The following is an 18,306-nucleotide window of genomic DNA, read 5'->3' as shown; positions in this document are numbered from 1 at the left end:
GGTTACTAACCCCCCCAGTCCTGTTCTCTACCATCAGAGGGATAAGTCATGATAGGATTAGGTTACTAACCCCCCCCCCCCAGTCCTGTTCTCTACCATCAGAGCGATAAGTCTGAATCATTGGTTTGGTGGTAGCGTTTTCCGTGCTTCTGTGAGAGAGCACAGCAGTTCGGCTGAAATGTAATTCAGACATTTCCCTTTAGGCACACAGATCTAGGATCAGCGTACAGTCTTCTGCTTTTAACCTGAACACTGTACAGAGGTCAACTCCAAACTGACCTCTGTGTCAAGGTGGCCCACTTCACCTGTCGTCCTCGGACCAGTCCATCTACCGACCCTTTCTAACGGCAGGAATCTAAAGAGCTAATCGATAGAGGGGGGGGGGGGGGGTGTTCATGAACAAAATGTAATCGATAATACAAAGAAAAACGGATCAATAAGTTGTGAGTGATTCTGTTTAATGACTGGAGCAAAGATCACATTCAAACGATGTTGTCCTCCTCTCTCCATCCCTCTCTCTCTGTCTCTCTCTCTCTCTCTCTCTCTCTCTCTCCTCCTCCCCCCCTCTCTTCTCCCTCCCTCTCTCTCTCTCTCTCTCTCTCTCTCTCTCTCTCTCTCTCTCTCTCTCCTCCTCCCCCCCTTTCTCTCTCTCTCTCTCTCTCTCTCTCTCCCCTGTCTCTCTCTCAGCCCCACAGTGTAAATATGCTCCCTGCTTAGTAAAGTCCAGCTCTAGTGTTTCAGTATGTTTGTATGCTCTGTAAATGCTATCAGCTTTTAAACCTGTAATTAATGCTAAATTACCAACAAAGAAATGTATTAAACATCTGCAATAAATTAATCTACTGACTTAAACCTGCTGTACTGTGGTGTTATTAGACCTGCTGGTTATTAGACCTGCTGTACTGTGGTGTTATTAGACCTGCTGGTTATTAGACCCGCTGGTTATTAGACCTGCTGGTTATTAGACCCGCTGGTTATTAGGCCCGCTGGTTATTAGACCTGCTGGTTATTAGACCCGCTGGTTATTAGGCCCGCTGGTTATTAGACCTGTTGGTTATTAGACCTGCTGGTTATTAGACCCGTTGGTTATTAGACCTGTTGGTTATTAGACCTGGTGGTTATTAGACCCGCTGGTTATTAGACCTGTTGGTTATTAGACCTGTTGGTTATTAGACCTGTAGACCTGTTGGTTATTAGACCTGCTGGTTATTAGACCTGTTGGTTATTAGACCTGTAGACCTGCTGGTTATTAGACCTGCTGGTTATTAGACCTGCTGGTTATTAGACCTGCTGGTTATTAGACCTGTAGACCTGCTGGTTATTAGACCTGTAGACCTGCTGGTTATTAGACCTGCTGGTTATTAGACCCGCTGGTTATTAGACCCGCTGGTTATTAAACCTGCTGGTTATTAGACCTGTAGACCTGCTGGTTATTAGACCTGCTGGTTATTAGACCTGTAGACCTGCTGGTTATTAGACCTGTAGACCTGCTGGTTATTAGACCTGTAGACCTGCTGGTTATTAGACCTGTAGACCTGCTGGTTATTAGACCTGTAGACCTGCTGGTTATTAGACCTGTAGACCTGCTGGTTAACCTGTAGACCTGCTGGTTATTAGACCTGTAGACCTGTTGGTTATTAGACCTGCTGGTTATTAGACCTGTAGACCTGTTGGTTATTAGACCTGCTGGTTATTAGACCCGCTGGTTATTAGACCTGTAGACCTGCTGGTTATTAGACCTGTAGACCTGTTGGTTATTAGACCTGGTGGTTATTAGACCTGCTGGTTATTAGACCCGCTGGTTATTAGACCCGCTGGTTAATAGACCTGCTGCCTGCTGGTTATTAGACCTGCTGGTTATCCTGCTGGTTATTAGACCCGCTGGTTATTAGACCTGCTGGTTATTAGACCCGCTGGTTATTAGACCTGCTGGTTATTAGACCTGCTGTACTGTGGTGTTATTAGACCTGCTGGTTATTAGACCTGCTGGTTATTAGACCCGCTGGTTATTAGACCTGCTGGTTATTAGACCTGCTGTACTGTGGTGTTATTAGACCTGCTGGTTATTAGACCCGCTGGTTATTAGACCTGCTGGTTATTAGACCTGCTGGTTATTAGACCTGCTGGTTATTAGACCCGCTGGTTATTAGACCTGCTGGTTATTAGACCTGCTGTACTGTGGTGTTATTAGACCTGCTGGTTATTAGACCCGCTGGTTATTAGACCTGCTGGTTATTAGACCTGCTGGTTATTAGACCTGCTGGTTATTAGACCTGTTGGTTATTAGACCTGTTGGTTATTAGACCTGCTGGTTATTAGACCCGCTGGTTATTAGACCCGCTGGTTATTAGACCCGCTGGTTATTAGACCCGCAGGTTATTAGACCCGCTGGTTATTAGACCCGCTGGTTATTAGACCTGCTGGTTATTAGACCTGCTGGTTATTAGACCTGCTGGTTATTAGACCCGCTGGTTATTAGACCTGCTGGTTATTAGACCTGCTGTACTGTGGTGTTATTAGACCTGCTGGTTATTAGACCCGCTGGTTATTAGACCTGCTGGTTATTAGACCCGCTGGTTATTAGACCCGCTGGTTATTAGACCTGCTGGTTATTAGACCTGCTGGTTATTAGACCTGCTGGTTATTAGACCTGCTGGTTATCCTGCTGGTTATTAGACCTGCTGGTTATTAGACCTGCTGGTTATTAGACCTGTTGGTTATTAGACCTGTTGGTTATTAGACCTGCTGGTTATTAGACCTGTTGGTTATTAGACCCGCTGGTTATTAGACCTGCTGGTTATTAGACCTGCTGGTTATTAGACCTGCTGGTTATTAGACCCGTAGGTTATTAGACCCGCTGGTTATTAGACCCGCTGGTTATTAGACCCGCTGGTTATTAGACCTGCTGGTTATTAGACCCGCTGGTTATTAGACCTGCTGGTTATCCTGCTGGTTATTAGACCCGCTGGTTATTAGACCTGCTGGTTATTAGACCTGCTGGTTATTAGACCTGCTGGTTATTAGACCTGTTGGTTATTAGACCTGTTGGTTATTAGACCTGTTGGTTATTAGACCTGCTGGTTATTAGACCCGCTGGTTATTAGACCCGCTGGTTATTAGACCCGCTGGTTATTAGACCTGCTGGTTATTAGACCTGCTGGTTATTAGACCTGCTGGTTATTAGACCTGCTGGTTATTAGACCTGTAGACCTGCTGGTTATTAGACCCGCTGGTTATTAGACCCGCTGGTTATTAGACCTGTAGACCTGCTGGTTATTAGACCCGCTGGTTATTAGACCCGCTGGTTATTAGACCTGTAGACCTGCTGGTTATTAGACCTGCTGGTTATTAGACCTGCTGGTTATTAGACCTGCTGGTTATTAGACCTGTAGACCTGCTGGTTATTAGACCTGCTGGTTATTAGACCCGCTGGTTATTAGACCTGCTGGTTATTAGACCCGCTGGTTATTAGACCTGCTGCTTATTAGACCTGCTGGTTATTAGACCTGCTGGTTATTAGACCCGCTGGTTATTAGACCTGCTGGTTATTAGACCTGTAGACCTGCTGGTTATTAGACCCGCTGGTTATTAGACCTGCTGGTTATTAGACCCGCTGGTTATTAGACCCGCTGGTTATTACACCTGCTGGTTATTAGACCCGCTGGTTATTAGACCTGCTGGTTATTAGACCTGCTGGTTATTAGACCTGTTGGTTATTAGACCTGTTGGTTATTAAACCTGCTGGTTATTAGACCTGGTGGTTATTAGACCTGTAGACCTGCTGGTTATTAGACCTGTTGGTTATTAGACCTGCTGGTTATTAGACCTGCTGGTTATTAGACCTGTAGACCTGCTGGTTATTAGACCTGTTGGTTATTAGACCTGCTGGTTATTAGACCTGTTGGTTATTAGACCTGTAGACCTGCTGGTTATTAGACCTGCTGGTTATTAGACCTGTTGGTTATTAGACCTGCTGGTTATTAAACCTGTAGACCTGCTGGTTATTAGACCTGTTGGTTATTAGACCTGCTGGTTATTAAACCTGCTGGTTATTAGACCTGTTGGTTATTAGACCTGCTGGTTATTAGACCTGCTGGTTATTAGACCTGTTGGTTATTAGACCTGTAGACCTGCTGGTTATTAGACCTGCTGGTTATTAGACCTGTTGGTTATTAGACCTGCTGGTTATTAGACCTGTAGACCTGCTGGTTATTAGACCTGCTGGTTATTAGACCTGCTGGTTATTAGACCTGTTGGTTATTAGACCTGCTGGTTATTAGACCCGCTGGTTATTAGACCTGCTGGTTATTAGACCTGTAGACCTGCTGGTTATTAGACCCGCTGGTTATTAGACCTGCTGGTTATTAGACCTGTAGACCTGCTGGTTATTAGACCTGCTGGTTATTAGACCTGTTGGTTATTAGACCTGCTGGTTATTAGACCTGTAGACCTGTTGGTTATTAGACCTGCTGGTTATTAGGCCTGCTGGTTATTAGACCTGCTGGTTATTAGACCTGCTGGTTATTAGACCTGTAGACCTGCTGGTTATTAGACCTGCTGGTTATTAGACCTGCTGGTTATTAGACCTGCTGGTTATCCTGCTGGTTATTAGACCTGCTGGTTATTAGACCTGCTGGTTATTAGACCTGCTGGTTATTAGACCTGTAGAACTGCTGGTTATTAGACCTGCTGGTTATTAGACCTGTTGGTTATTAGACGAGGAGGAGAGACATTAAGACGAGGAGGAGGAGAGACATTAAGATGAGGAGGAGAGACATTAAGATGAGGAGGAGAGACATTAAGATGAGGAGGAGAGACATTAAGACGAGGAGGAGAGACATTAAGACGAGGAGGAGAGACATTAAGACGAGGAGGAGGAGAGACATTAAGACGAGGAGGAGAGACATTAAGATGAGGAGGAGAGACATTAAGATGAGGAGGAGAGACATTAAGATGAGGAGGAGAGACATTAAGACGAGGAGGAGATACATTAAGATGAGGAGGAGAGACATTAAGATGAGGAGGAGGAGAGACATTAAGACGAGGAAGAGAGACATTAAGATGAGGAGGAGAGACATTAAGATGAGGAGGAGGAGAGACATTAAGACGACGAAGAGAGACATTAAGATGAGGAGGAGGAGAGACATTAAGACGAGGAGGAGGAGAGACATTAAGATGAGGAGGAGGAGAGACATTAAGACGAGGAGGAGAGACATTAAGATGAGGAGGAGAGACATTAAGATGAGGAGGAGAGACATTAAGACGAGGAGGAGGAGAGACATTAAGACGAGGAGGAGGAGAGACATTAAGATGAGGAGGAGTAGAGACATTAAGATGAGGAGGAGGAGAGACATTAAGACGAGGAGGAGAGACATTAAGATGAGGAGGAGAGACATTAAGACGAGGAGGAGAGACATTAAGATGATGAGGAGGAGAGACATTAAGACGAGGAGGAGGAGACATTAAGATGAGGAGGAGGAGAGACATTAAGATGAGGAGGAGGAGAGACATTAAGATGAGGAGGAGGAGAGACATTAAGACGAGGAGGAGGAGAGACATTAAGACGAGGAGGAGAGACATTAAGATGAGGAGGAGAGACATTAAGATGAGGAGGAGAGACATTAAGACGAGGAGGAGAGACATTAAGATGAGGAGGAGAGACATTAAGACGAGGAGGAGGAGACATTAAGATGAGGAGGAGGAGAGACATTAAGATGAGGAGGAGGAGAGACATTAAGACGAGGAGGAGGAGAGACATTAAGATGAGGAGGAGAGACATTAAGATGAGGAGGAGAGACATTAAGACGAGGAGGAGGAGACATTAAGATGAGGAGGAGGAGAGACATTAAGACGAGGAGGAGGAGAGACATTAAGATGAGGAGGAGGAGAGACATTAAGACGAGGAGGAGAGACATTAAGATGAGGAGGAGAGACATTAAGACGAGGAGGAGGAGAGACATTAAGATGAGGAGGAGGAGAGACATTAAGATGAGGAGGAGAGACATTAAGACGAGGAGGAGAGACATTAAGACGAGGAGGAGAGACATTAAGACGAGGAGGAGAGACATTAAGATGAGGAGGAGGAGAGACATTAAGATGAGGAGGAGAGACATTAAGATGAGTAGGAGGAGAGACATTAAGATGAGGAGGAGGAGAGACATTAAGATGAGGAGGAGGAGAGACATTAAGATGAGGAGGAGGAGAGACATTAAGATGAGGAGGAGAGACATTAAGACGAGGAGGAGAGACATTAAGATGAGGAGGAGAGACATTAAGACGAGGAGGAGAGACATTAAGATGAGGAGGAGGAGAGACATTAAGACGAGGAGGAGAGACATTAAGACGAGGAGGAGAGACATTAAGATGAGGAGGAGGAGAGACATTAAGACGAGGAGGAGGAGAGACATTAAGATGAGGAGGAGGAGAGACATTAAGACGAGGAGGAGAGACATTAAGACGAGGAGGAGAGACATTAAGACGAGGAGGAGAGACATTAAGATGAGGAGGAGAGACATTAAGACGAGGAGGAGAGACATTAAGACGAGGAGGAGAGACATTAAGATGAGGAGGAGGAGAGACATTAAGATGAGGAGGAGGAGAGACATTAAGATGAGGAGGAGGAGAGACATTAAGATGAGGAGGAGAGACATTAAGATGAGGAGGAGAGACATTAAGATGAGGAGGAGAGACATTAAGATGAGGAGGAGAGACATTAAGATGAGGAGGAGAGACATTAAGATGAGGAGGAGAGACATTAAGATGAGGAGGAGAGACATTAAGACGAGGAGGAGAGACATTAAGACGAGGAGGAGAGACATTAAGATGAGGAGGAGGAGAGACATTAAGATGAGGAGGAGAGACATTAAGATGAGGAGGAGAGACATTAAGACGAGGAGGAGAGACATTAAGACGAGGAGGAGAGACATTAAGATGAGGAGGAGAGACATTAAGATGAGGAGGAGAGACATTAAGACGAGGAGGAGAGACATTAAGATGAGGAGGAGGAGAGACATTAAGATGAGGAGGAGGAGAGACATTAAGATGAGGAGGAGGAGAGACATTAAGATGAGGAGGAGGAGAGACATTAAGATGAGGAGGAGGAGAGAGATGAAGACGAGGAGGAGAGTGAACTGTACATCAGAGCAGAGAGGGATGGAAAGAGACAGAAACTGTGTTGTCATGTGGTCTGTCACCGACTGTGTGTTCTGGTCTATCTTAGTCTCTTCAGGGAAACGTGTGTGTGTGTGTGTGTGTGTGTGTGTTCCTGGTAATTGAAGGCTGCTGAGTGTGTGTGATGTGTGTGTGATGTGTGTCTAACCACAGCTCTTAAAGAGGGCTCGCGTTCCAGATCATGTCATGGTGTGATGCATTTTGGGTAAATTGTTACTCAACTGACTGATCTACCAAATAATAATGTGTAGTTATGATGACAAAACAAGTTGCCTGAAGCCACGTCGGCTTCGATGTTGGAACAAGCCCAATATTATTGAATTGGTAAGACAGGCCTACATAGCTGAGGAGACAGAGAGAGGAAAGGAGACGGAGAGAAAGGAGACAGACATAGCTGAGGAGACAGAGAGAGGAAAGGAGAGGAGATGGACAGAGGAAAGGAGAGGAGACGGAGAGGAAAGGAGGGGAGACGGACAGAGGAAAGGAGGGGAGACGGAGAGAGGAAAGGAGAGGAGACGGACAGAGGAAAGGAGAGGAGACAGAGAGAGGAAAGGAGACGGAGAAGGAGAGAGGAAAGGAGGGGAGACGGACAGAAGAATGGAGGGGAGACGGAGAGAGGAAAGGAGAGGAGACGGAGAGAGGAAAGGAGAGGAGGAGAGAGGAAAGGAGAGGAGACGGAGAGAGGAAAGGAGGGGAGACGGAGAGAGGAGAGGAGGGGAGAAGGAGAGAGGAAAGGAGAGGAGACGGACAGAGGAGAGGAGACGGAGAGAGGAGAGGAGGGGAGACGGAGAGAGGAGAGGAGGGGAGAAGGAGAGAGGAGAGGAGGGGAGAAGGAGAGAGGAGAGGAGGGGAGAAGGAGAGAGGAGAGGAGGGGAGAAGGAGAGAGGAGAGGAGGGGAGAAGGAGAGAGGAGAGGAGGGGAGAAGGAGAGAGGAGAGGAGGGGAGAAGGAGAGAGGAGAGGAGACGGAGAGAGGAGAGGAGGGGAGACGGAGAGAAAGAGAGCTGTGTTAATGACTCCGTCAGGGAAATCCCAGGTATAAACAGCCAGCAGGCTTCTACATCAGTGACTTGTCACGGGTTTGTATTTCCTCATTATAATGTCAGACAGAGAGAGAACAAGGCTCTTTTTTGGAAACCATAGATTAAATAATACTGAGTATGTGTGTGTGTGTATATATATATATAGACTTCCACAGAAATCAGTCACAGACTCTGTCAAACACCTGAAACTCTTCACTTCTCTAAACGTGAAATACTATGAATGAAACACACACACACACACACACACACACACACACACACACACACACACACACACACACACACACACACACACACACACACACAGACACACACACACACACACACACACACACAGTCTGTTGACGAAATTCCACGTCAAAGCTGCATATTCTTGTAAGTTGTTGTTTCCCTGTCTGTAATAATCATCTCTGTAATCATCAGGGTTGTTGTTTCCCTGTCTGTAATAATCATCTCTGTAATCATCAGGGTTGTTGTTCCCCTGTCTGTAATAATCATCTCTGTAATCATCAGGGTTGTTGTTTCCCTGTCTGTAATAATCATCTCTGTAATCATCAGGGTTGTTGTTTCCCTGTCTGTAATAATCATCTCTGTAATCATCAGGGTTGTTGTTCCCCTGTCTGTAATAATCATCTCTGTAATCATCAGGGTTGTTGTTTCCCTGTCTGTAATAATCATCTCTGTAATCATCAGGGTTGTTGTTCCCCTGTCTGTAATAATCATCTCTGTAATCATCAGGGTTGTTGTTCCCCTGTCTGTAATAATCATCTCTGTAATCATCAGGGTTGTTGTTCCCCTGTCTGTAATAATCATCTCTGTAATCATCAGGGTTGTTGTTTCCCTGTCTGTAATAATCATCTCTGTAATCATCAGGGTTGTTGTTTCCCTGTCTGTAATAATCATCTCTGTAATCATCAGGGTTGTTGTTCCCCTGTCTGTAATAATCATCTCTGTAATCATCAGGGTTGTTGTTTCCCTGTCTGTAATAATCATCTCTGTAATCATCAGGGTTGTTGTTTCCCTGTCTGTAATAATCATCTCTGTAATCATCAGGGTTGTTGTTTCCCTGTCTGTAATAATCATCTCTGTAATCATCAGGGTTGTTGTTTCCCTGTCTGTAATAATCATCTCTGTAATCATCAGGGTTGTTGTTTCCCCTGCTCGTCGTTTACTATCAGATTTACACGAAGCTTTTTCAACCTTTCACCTTTATTAGTCATCACTAGCTGTTCTGACTAACCACACACACACACACACACACACACACACACACACACACACACACACACACACACACACACACACACACACCACACACACACACACACACACACACACACACACACACACACACACACACACACACACCACACACACCACCCACATGGCGAGACATTCTAGCACCCCCCCCGCTTACAGTAACATATTTTACTGACACACCTTCTGAGTCTTCACTTCCCTACGTTTTCTGGTAATAGACCACACACACACACCACCCACAGAGCGTTTACTATCAAAGCTCAGCCCACCTGTCACATTGATGTGTCACTGCGGTTACCTACTGCGTTGTCACAGCAACCACACACACACACTCCTGGTCTGTCTGTCTGTCTGTCTGTCTGTCTGTCTGTCTGTCTGTCTGTCTGTCTGTCTGTCTGTCTGTCTGCTTGTCTGTCTGTCTGTCTGTCTGTCTGTCTGCTTGTCTGTCTGTCTGTCTGTCTGTCTGTCTGTCTGTCTGTCTGTCTGTCTGTCTGTCTGTCTGTCTGTCTGTCTGTCTGCTTGTCTGTCTGTCTGTCTGTCTGTCTGTCTGTCTGTCTGTCTGTCTGTCTGTCTGTCTGTCTGTCTGTCTGTCTGTCTGTCTGTCTGTCTGTCTGTCTGTCTGTCTGTCTGTCTGTCTGCTTGTCTGTCTGTCTGTCTGTCTGTCTGTCTGTCTGTCTGTCTGTCTGTCTGTCTGCTTGTCTGCTTGTCTGTCTGTCTGTCTGTCTGTCTGTCTGTCTGTCTGTCTGTCTGTCTGTCTGTCTGTCTGACTCTGTGAGTTGACCTCCGTTTGGTTGTGTTTAACTGTGTGTAGGTCACTACTTCCTGCTTTATAAACTAGATCTGTGATTGGTCTTCACTCGGGGGGGGTGCTCCCGAGTGGAGCATCGGTCTAAGGCGCTGCATTATCAGTGCTAGAGACGTCCCTTCAGACCCTGGTTCGATTCCAGGCTGTATCACAACCCGGCCGTGATTTGGGAGTCCAATAGGGCGGCGCACAATTGACCCAGCGTTGGTCCGGGTTCTGGTCCCAGGAGGGATGAGAGAGAATTCAAATATTGTCTAACAGCAACACACAGACCGACAGGAAGACAAGGCTGAAATATAAACGCTGTATTTATTTTCCATTAAAACACTCCTAGAAGAGAGAGAGAGAGTCTGCACAGCAGATATGGTATTAGTACCAGAGAGTACACAGTTATATTCGTTAGTACTACATAGTACACAGTTATATCCGTTAGTATCAGAGAGTACACAGTTATACATACAGTACTGTGATATTGTGTAGCGTAAACATTCCTGGTCGTTGTAAAGATTGTAAACAACATTGTAAACATTGTCAGTAAAGTATTGATGTTGTGGTTCATTCGTTGTGCTACAGCGAACCACCCGGCCCTGCCTACAACGGCAGAACCAGTCCACTAACCATACCGTCCACCTCACGCGGTCAGCAACCCCGGATCAGAACACAACCACCCCTGGTGGTTCTTTAATGCAGCCGCTCCAGAACCTGTTGTTATTGTTGTTGTGGTCCACATACGGTCCTTATTAAAATCCCCCCAGGGACCGACCACCAACCCGGATAAACCCAAACCAAGACCGAGTGTGACCTGTATGACCCTGTCGAGTAGTGCTCCGTTTAGAGAATAGGGTGAAGTTTTGAACTCTGATCTCGTTTTCTAACCACGACCCAGTTTCTAGTTTCAAAAGCAACCGACCCAAAATTCTTAAGTACCGTCCCGATCCGAATCATTTGATAGTCCTGAAACTCAACTCTCCGTTAGACAAGTCCCGCCTCAACGGCGTCCCCCCCCGTGACATCATATGCTGTACGGGAACTCTAACAGGAAGTGTTTCAGGACTGGGTTGACTGGTACCCTCGCGACCCGTTCCACGTCGCCGCTGCACGACTCCACGACCTGTTTCCTGCACAGTTCCTGGAGCGTCGGACGTTGTTTCCTGTACGGGACAGTCAGACTTTTCTTAGAGGAATTTATGTAGTGTTCCAGCAAGAGGAAGAGGCAGGGGAAGGAGTGCTCACTTCCTGCCAGGCTGAACCGCTGTCCCTTATAGATGATGCGTACGCTGACTGGTCCGCCGTCCGCCCGATAGGACAACGTGAAGAAGACATCTTTCTGACGACTATCCCGGATCAAGAACGTTCCCGTGGCGACGTCCTTCAGTCGACTGTGAGCCTGCGGGACGACAGAGGACAAGAATCAATATCAAAATCGATCAATAATGAATTTCATTTTATTTTATTTTTCATTTTAAGGGGTTGAAATAATAACATGTGTTTAAAACAAGATGTTCGTTTGATTCCAGATGATAACAGTAACATTTGAAATATTTTAAAACACTTAGAAATGTAATGTTATGTAATAAATTTAATAATTCCTGATTTAATATGTCAAGTTCTCAAATAGGTTAAATACTTCAGGTTCAAAGGAGAAGTATTTATTTATTTATTTATTTATTTATACAACCAAATCCCAAAAACATTTTGATGTAAAATGACAAGTCGCAAACAAAAAGGGAATATAAAGAATAGAGTTTAATTTGTAAAACATCTTAAAGGCCTGAGTCATTATACTAAGAGCTTTTCTCCTTTCCTAAAAGCACATGTTTAGATGGTGTTGAGCTTTTGTTAATGTTTTCCCCCCAGGACCCTAATAATACACAACGAGGATAAGGAAGTGATTTTCCCCCCAGGACCCTAATAATACACAACGAGGATAAGGAAGTGATTTTCCCCCCAGGACCCTAATAATACACAACGAGGATAAGGAAGTGATTTTCCCCCCAGGACCCTAATAATACACAACGAGGATAAGGAAGTGATTTTCCCCCCAGGACCCTAATAATACACAACGAGGATAAGGAAGTGATTTTCCCCCCAGGACCCTAATAATACACAACGAGGATAAGGAAGTGATTTTCCCCCCAGGACCCTAATAATACACAACGAGGATAAGGAAGTGATTTGCAGTTTTTTTTGAGGGGGGGGGGTGAGTTTCTCAAAAACATGTGAAATCATAACAACAACAAACAAAAAAGGTGTGTGGACCCTTCCATTAACATCAAAACATTTGGTTGTAAAATAAAACGACTTCTCCTTTATCTTCATGTAATCGAGTTGTATTGAAATCCCTATATGCAGTTATTTCATTCATGACAGCTATCGATGTTCCTTTACTCTAAAGTTAATTTCTGACAATTATTGATGTGAAAAAGGTTATATAAATAACATTCGATCAAAATTATTTTTTATAAAGCCCTTTTCTTATTTACATCAGCTGATATCTCAAAGTGTTGTACAGAAACCCAGCCTAAAACCCCCCAAACAAGCAAGCAATGCAGGTGTAGAAGCACGGTGGCTAGGAAAAACTCCCTAGAAAGGCCAGAACCTAGGAAGAAACCTAGAGAGGAACCAGGCTATGAGGGGTGGCTAGTCCTCTTCTGGCTGTACTGGGTAGAGAGGAACCAGGCTATGAGGGGTGGCCAGTCCTCTTCTGGCTGTACTGGGTAGAGAGGAACCAGGCTATGAGGGGTGGCCAGTCCTCTTCTGGCTGTACTGGGTAGAGAGGAACCAGGCTATGAGGGGTAGAGAGGAACCAGGCTCTGAGGGGTAGAGAGGAACCAGGCTCTGAGGGGTAGAGAGGAACCAGGCTCTGAGGGGTAGAGAGGAACCAGGCTCTGAGGGGTAGAGAGGAACCAGGCTCTGAGGGGACGATAGATAAATTGATTGTGTAATTACCTCCTCCACACCTAGGGGGCCCCAGTAGAAACCGGAACGTTCCAACATGGAGGCCGTCCGGGTGATTATCAGGAAGTCTACTTGGCAGCGGAATGGAGGAAAGTGGGTAGGCACTGGGTCCAGGAGGGGAAGAGGGGGCTGCTGGTCTAACAAGTCTGGTACTGGGATAGGGGACGCCACACACTGTTTGGATGGGTGCTGACGGTGTGACTGGGAGACTGATGAGGATGAGGATGAGGCTGATGATGATGATGATGAAGGTGCTGATGTTGTGTCTTGTTCTTCCACGGTGCTGTGAGCGACCATCCTACAGGGGAGAGCGGTCCCAACCCTCTCCCATCGCTACACAGTTCCCTGGCATCCTGAGAGAGAGAGAGAGAGAGAGAGAGAGAGAGACCATTATACCACTACTACTACTACTGATGATAGGAGCTATGTTACCCTGGCATCCTGACAGAGAGAGAGAGAGAGAGAGAGAGAGAGAGAGAGAGAGAGAGACAGAGACAGAGACAGAGAGACAGAGACAGAGAGACAGAGAGAGAGAGAGAGACAGAGAGAGAGAGAGACAGAGAGAGAGAGAGAGAGACAGAGAGAAAGACAGAGAGAAAGACACACAGAGAGAGAGAGACAGAGAGAGAGAGACAGAGACAGAGAGAGAAACAGAGACAGAGGGGGAGAGAGAGACAGACAGAGAGAGAGACAGAGAGAGAGAGAGAGAGAGAGAGAGACAGAGAGATAGAGAGAGAGAGAGAGAGAGACAGAGACAGAGAGAGAGAGAGAGAGAGACAGAGAGAGAGAGAGAGACAGAGAGAGACAGAGAGAGAGAGAGAGACAGAGAGAGAGAGACCATTATACCACCACTACTGCTGCTGATAGGATCTGTTTCCATTAACTTGTCCAGTGATTATTATTATAGATATCTTTTTTAAATCAACATTTAGAAAGTTTTACATTTAGAAAATAAATAGGACAATTGCCTGCTATGGTGCCGTTTCCATTTAATGCTGCAATACGTAAGAAATGTGAATTATAGATCTGTCATTCTCATTGACGGCAAGTCTAAGAAGCCGTAGATCTGTTCTATGTGTGTTATTTCTATGTTTCACCTTCTTTAAAAATGTACTTTTTTGTAACTTCTACTTTCGGGGGTTTTGTTCACCAGCTTCAAACAGCTGAAAATACTATATTTTTGGAGTTTATGTAAAAATATATTTCACAAGAGGTTTAGATGATACAATGACTGCTTGTCTTGTCATATTTGTCTGGAGCATGGATAGATTGCAATAATTTACTTGCACTCCTGTAAATTGGTGAAAACCTGCCAGCCAACCAGAAAAGCAAAGCGAAGCAATTCATTTATTCGATAAAAAACACAGTTTCCATCATAATTTTTTTTTGTTAAAGTTTTTTTGTAAATAAAGAAAGTAAGACAGAAAAAATCCTCCCCCTGTCCAACAGATAAAAATGTTGTTGACCTTCAGAAAATGTCTCTCATCTCTTCCGTTTCCATGACACCGCTTTCTCTCCCTCTCTCTCTCTGTCTCTGTCTCTCTACTATCTCTCTCTGTCTCTGTCTCTGTCTCTCTCTCTCTCTCTCTCTCTCTCTCAACATGGGTTTTTTGTGTGTGTCGAATTAAACCTGGCTCAATGGAAACCTGCCTAATGATGTCTACAATTAGTTACCACCATGAGTTCAATCAAAAATATATAAATATATAAGTCGTAGTATCCTAGTGGTCACAAAGGGCTTTACAGATACCCAGCCTAAAGGCCCCAAAATGCTGAGGCTAGAAAACTGATGTCTTTCTATAAATGACTTATTATGTGACCTAAAACAACATCAGATAACATCACAGCTGTTTACCTGTCTGCCTACCTGTCTGTCTACTGGTCTGTCTACCTGTCTGCCTACCCGTCTGTCTACCTGTCTGTCTACTGGTCTGCCTACCTGCTTTAAAAATGTTAACTTTTATTTAACTAGTAAAAAGTCAGTTAAGAACAAATTCTTATTTACAATAACGGCCTACCGGGGATCAGTGGGGTTAACTGTCTTGTTCAGGGGGCAGAACGACAGATTTTTATACCTTGTCAGCTCTGGGATTTGATCCAGTAACCTTTCGGTTATTGACCCAACGCTCTCTAACCACTAGACTACAAGTGTGGATTATAAGTGTTCCTCCATCCCAGCTAAGTAAATGGACATTGATTTAGCCATCCCTGTCCTAACTAGGATCACAATTCAAAAAGCTGTTCACAGTTAACTATACAGTAGATATCAGTAGATATCAGTAGATAGATATAACAGTAGATATCAGTAGTAGATGTATCAGTAGATATTAGTAGTAGATATAACAGTAGATATTAGTAGATAGATATAACAGTAGATATCAGTAGATAGATATAACAGTAGATATTAGTAGTAGATATAACAGTAGATATTAGTAGTAGATATAACAGTAGATATCAGTAGATAGATATAACAGTAGATATCAGTAGATAGATATAACAGTAGATATCAGTAGATAGATATAACAGTAGATATTAGTAGTAGATATAACAGTAGATATTAGTAGATAGATATATCAGTAGATATTAGTAGATAGATATATCAGTAGATATCAGTAGATATTAGTAGTAGATATAACAGTAGATATTAGTAGTAGATATAACAGTAGATATTAGTAGATAGATGTATCAGTAGATATTAGTAGTAGATATAACAGTAGATATCAGTAGATAGATATAACAGTAGATATTAGTAGTAGATATAACAGTAGATATCAGTAGATAGATATAACAGTAGATATTAGTAGTAGATATAACAGTAGATATTAGTAGTAGATGTAACAGTAGATATTAGTAGTAGATATAACAGTAGATATTAGTAGTAGATGTAACAGTAGATATCAGTAGATAGATATAACAGTAGATATCAGTAGATAGATATAACAGTAGATATTAGTAGTAGATGTAACAGTAGATATTAGTAGATAGATGTAACAGTAGATATTAGCAGTAGATGTGGTAGATGTAGTAGATATAAGTAGATAGAAAAAACAGTAGATATCAGTAGTAGATGTGGTAGATGTAGTAGATATTATTAGTAGATATAACAGTAGATATTATTAGTAGATATAACAGTAGATATCAGTAGTAGCTGTAAGCGGCAAAAGACTTAGTTTGTTAACTGTGTTTCACTGGCCCCGACTTTACCGCTATAAAGCTATGTTTTTAATGAGTATATGTTATACTGTTGTTCACGTTGACTGTTGTCTAGTCCCAAAAATATTTTAATGACAATATGTCATTTATTATGTACGAAATGGGGTGTTGTCAGGCTGCTTTGTTACGGCACAATTCAATTGCACAATAATCAATGTTGCGAAACAAAACAGTAAAATCCACAATAGACAATGTTCAAATATTCTTACCGTTTTGCAAAACGGGTGCAATGTAATTTTTTTTCCTGATGCACTTTTTATATTTTCCGAAGCAGAATCCGTTTTTTACATCGGTATTAATCCTGTTGTTGATCATCAATACACTTCCAAAATAGTCGAGACAAGACGCGGTAATCTGACTTTATAGTATATATATCCACATAGTTTTTCACGTCCTCTCTCTCTCTCTGTCCTTGTTGGTTTGATCATCATGGTGTTTGGTAAGGAGCTAAATAAACGTTCAGCCCATAAACTACACCAACACAACTACACAGAGATTCCTGTAAAAAGATCCGTTTCACTTTCGTTTTAATATGAACACCGTTTCTGAGAAATCCTTCTCTCTGACCTCCTCAGTAACTCTCCACCACCAGGGGTGTCTCACCACCAGCGCTCAACTGTAGAGTCTCTCTCTCTCTCTTCTAGCTTCCCTCTGGAGGGTTTCACTTCCATTCAAAATGTATAGTAAAACTGTCGCTTCACAGAAAGAAAGAAAAAAAAAAACAGTCTATTTACTTTCAAACACTTGACTCGTTGTGAAGCAGGAATCCACGTCGGTTTCAGTTTTATCAGATGTTTCTCCCCATAATAGACTAATTACCACATTCTGAGAAGTGGGCGATAGTATCGGAACACACATTTGCATAATCTCTTAATTTAAACTGTCATGACCCGAAATCGTCTACTTGAGTAAAAGTCTAAAAGTATTTGGTTTTTTTTTTAAATATACTTAAGTATCAAAAGTAAAAGTATAAATCATTTCAAACGTTTTGGAGTGTGCGCCTGGCTATCTGTAAATACAATTAAAAAAAAAAAAAAAAAAATGGTGCAGTCTGGTTTGCGTAGTAGTGTATATATATTTTGAGTGTCAGGGAAAATGTATTAAGTAAAATGTACATTCTTTTCTTTAGGAATGTAGTGAAATAAAAGCAAAAGTTAACCAAAATATAAATAGTAAAGTACAGATACCCTTAAAAACTACCTACATAATGCTTTAAAGTATTTTTTACTTAAATTGTTCTAAATTCCTTGCCGGGGGGGGACTGTTATCAGACCCTCACAACACCGTGCTGCCACTCCACTCCCCGTGGAGTTTCAGACATAGTTTTTTTATTTATTATTTTATTTCACCTTTATTTAACCAGGTAGTCTAGTTCAGAACAAGTTCTCATTTTAGGAAGACAGGGTCCAGATTGTCTAGCCCGGCTGATTTGTAGGGATCCAGATTTTGCAGCTCTTTCAGAACATCAGCTATCTGGATTTGGGTGAAGGAGAAATGGTGGGGGCTTGGACGAGTTGCTGTGGGGGTGCAGAGCTGTTGGCCAGGGTAGGGGTAGCCAGGTGGAAAGCATGGCCAGCCGTAGAAAAATGCTTATTGAAATGATCGATTATCACAGATTTATCGGTGGTGACAGTGTTTCCTAGCCTCAGTGCAGTGGACAGCTGGGAGGAGGTGCTCTTATTCTCCACGGACTTTACAGTGTCCCAGAACTTTTTGGAGTTTGTACTACAGGATGCAAATTTCTGTTTGAAAAAGCTAGCCTTTGCTTTCCTAGCTGCCTGTGTATATTGGTTCCTGAAACTTCCCTGAAAAGTTGCATATCGCGGGGGCTATGCAATGCTACAGGTTTACAGTAGACT

General features: G+C 43.4%; 2 protein-coding genes across 3 annotated transcripts in view; one reads left to right on the top strand and one right to left on the bottom strand.

Annotated features, from left to right (window-relative positions):
• The window catches only part of LOC106594088 (protein CLEC16A), an 87,691-nt gene extending 86,839 nt beyond the window's left edge, over positions 1–852 (top strand). For both annotated transcript variants that reach the window (XM_082976222.1, XM_082976221.1), the window contains exon 23: positions 1–852. This exon is cut by the window's left edge and continues 4,155 nt beyond it. The gene's annotated coding sequence lies outside the window, so the exon portion shown is untranslated.
• A 9,886-nt stretch (positions 853–10,738) lies between these two features.
• Positions 10,739–16,939, bottom strand: LOC145850144 (suppressor of cytokine signaling 1). Its single transcript, XM_082976220.1, has 3 exons — positions 16,657–16,939; positions 13,226–13,587; positions 10,739–11,663 (listed from the first exon to the last, which is right to left on the bottom strand). The coding sequence occupies exons 2-3, from the start codon at positions 13,529–13,531 to the stop codon at positions 11,289–11,291; spliced, it is 681 nt and encodes a 226-aa protein (XP_082832346.1). The 5' UTR covers positions 13,532–13,587; positions 16,657–16,939; the 3' UTR covers positions 10,739–11,288.
• Positions 16,940–18,306: the final 1,367 nt, after the last annotated feature.

Source organism: Salmo salar, chromosome 06, assembly GCF_965601325.2.
Source record: "Salmo salar chromosome 06, fSalSal1, whole genome shotgun sequence".
NCBI lineage: Eukaryota > Metazoa > Chordata > Actinopteri > Salmoniformes > Salmonidae > Salmo > Salmo salar.
The sequence above is the reverse complement of the archived record's forward strand: the minus strand, read 5'-3'. Positions and strand labels throughout refer to the sequence as shown.

What these genes read in the sequence shown, in the direction of transcription:
- LOC145850144 (XM_082976220.1), bottom strand. Translation starts at nt 13,531, where the DNA reads ATGGTCGCTCACAGCACCGTGGAAGAACAAGACACAACATCAGCACCT. An exon ending in GCCCCCTAGGTGTGGAGGAG is followed by an intron (nt 11,664 to 13,225) that starts GTAATTACACAA and finishes GTCGTCCCGCAG; the next exon opens with GCTCACAGTCGACTGAAGGA.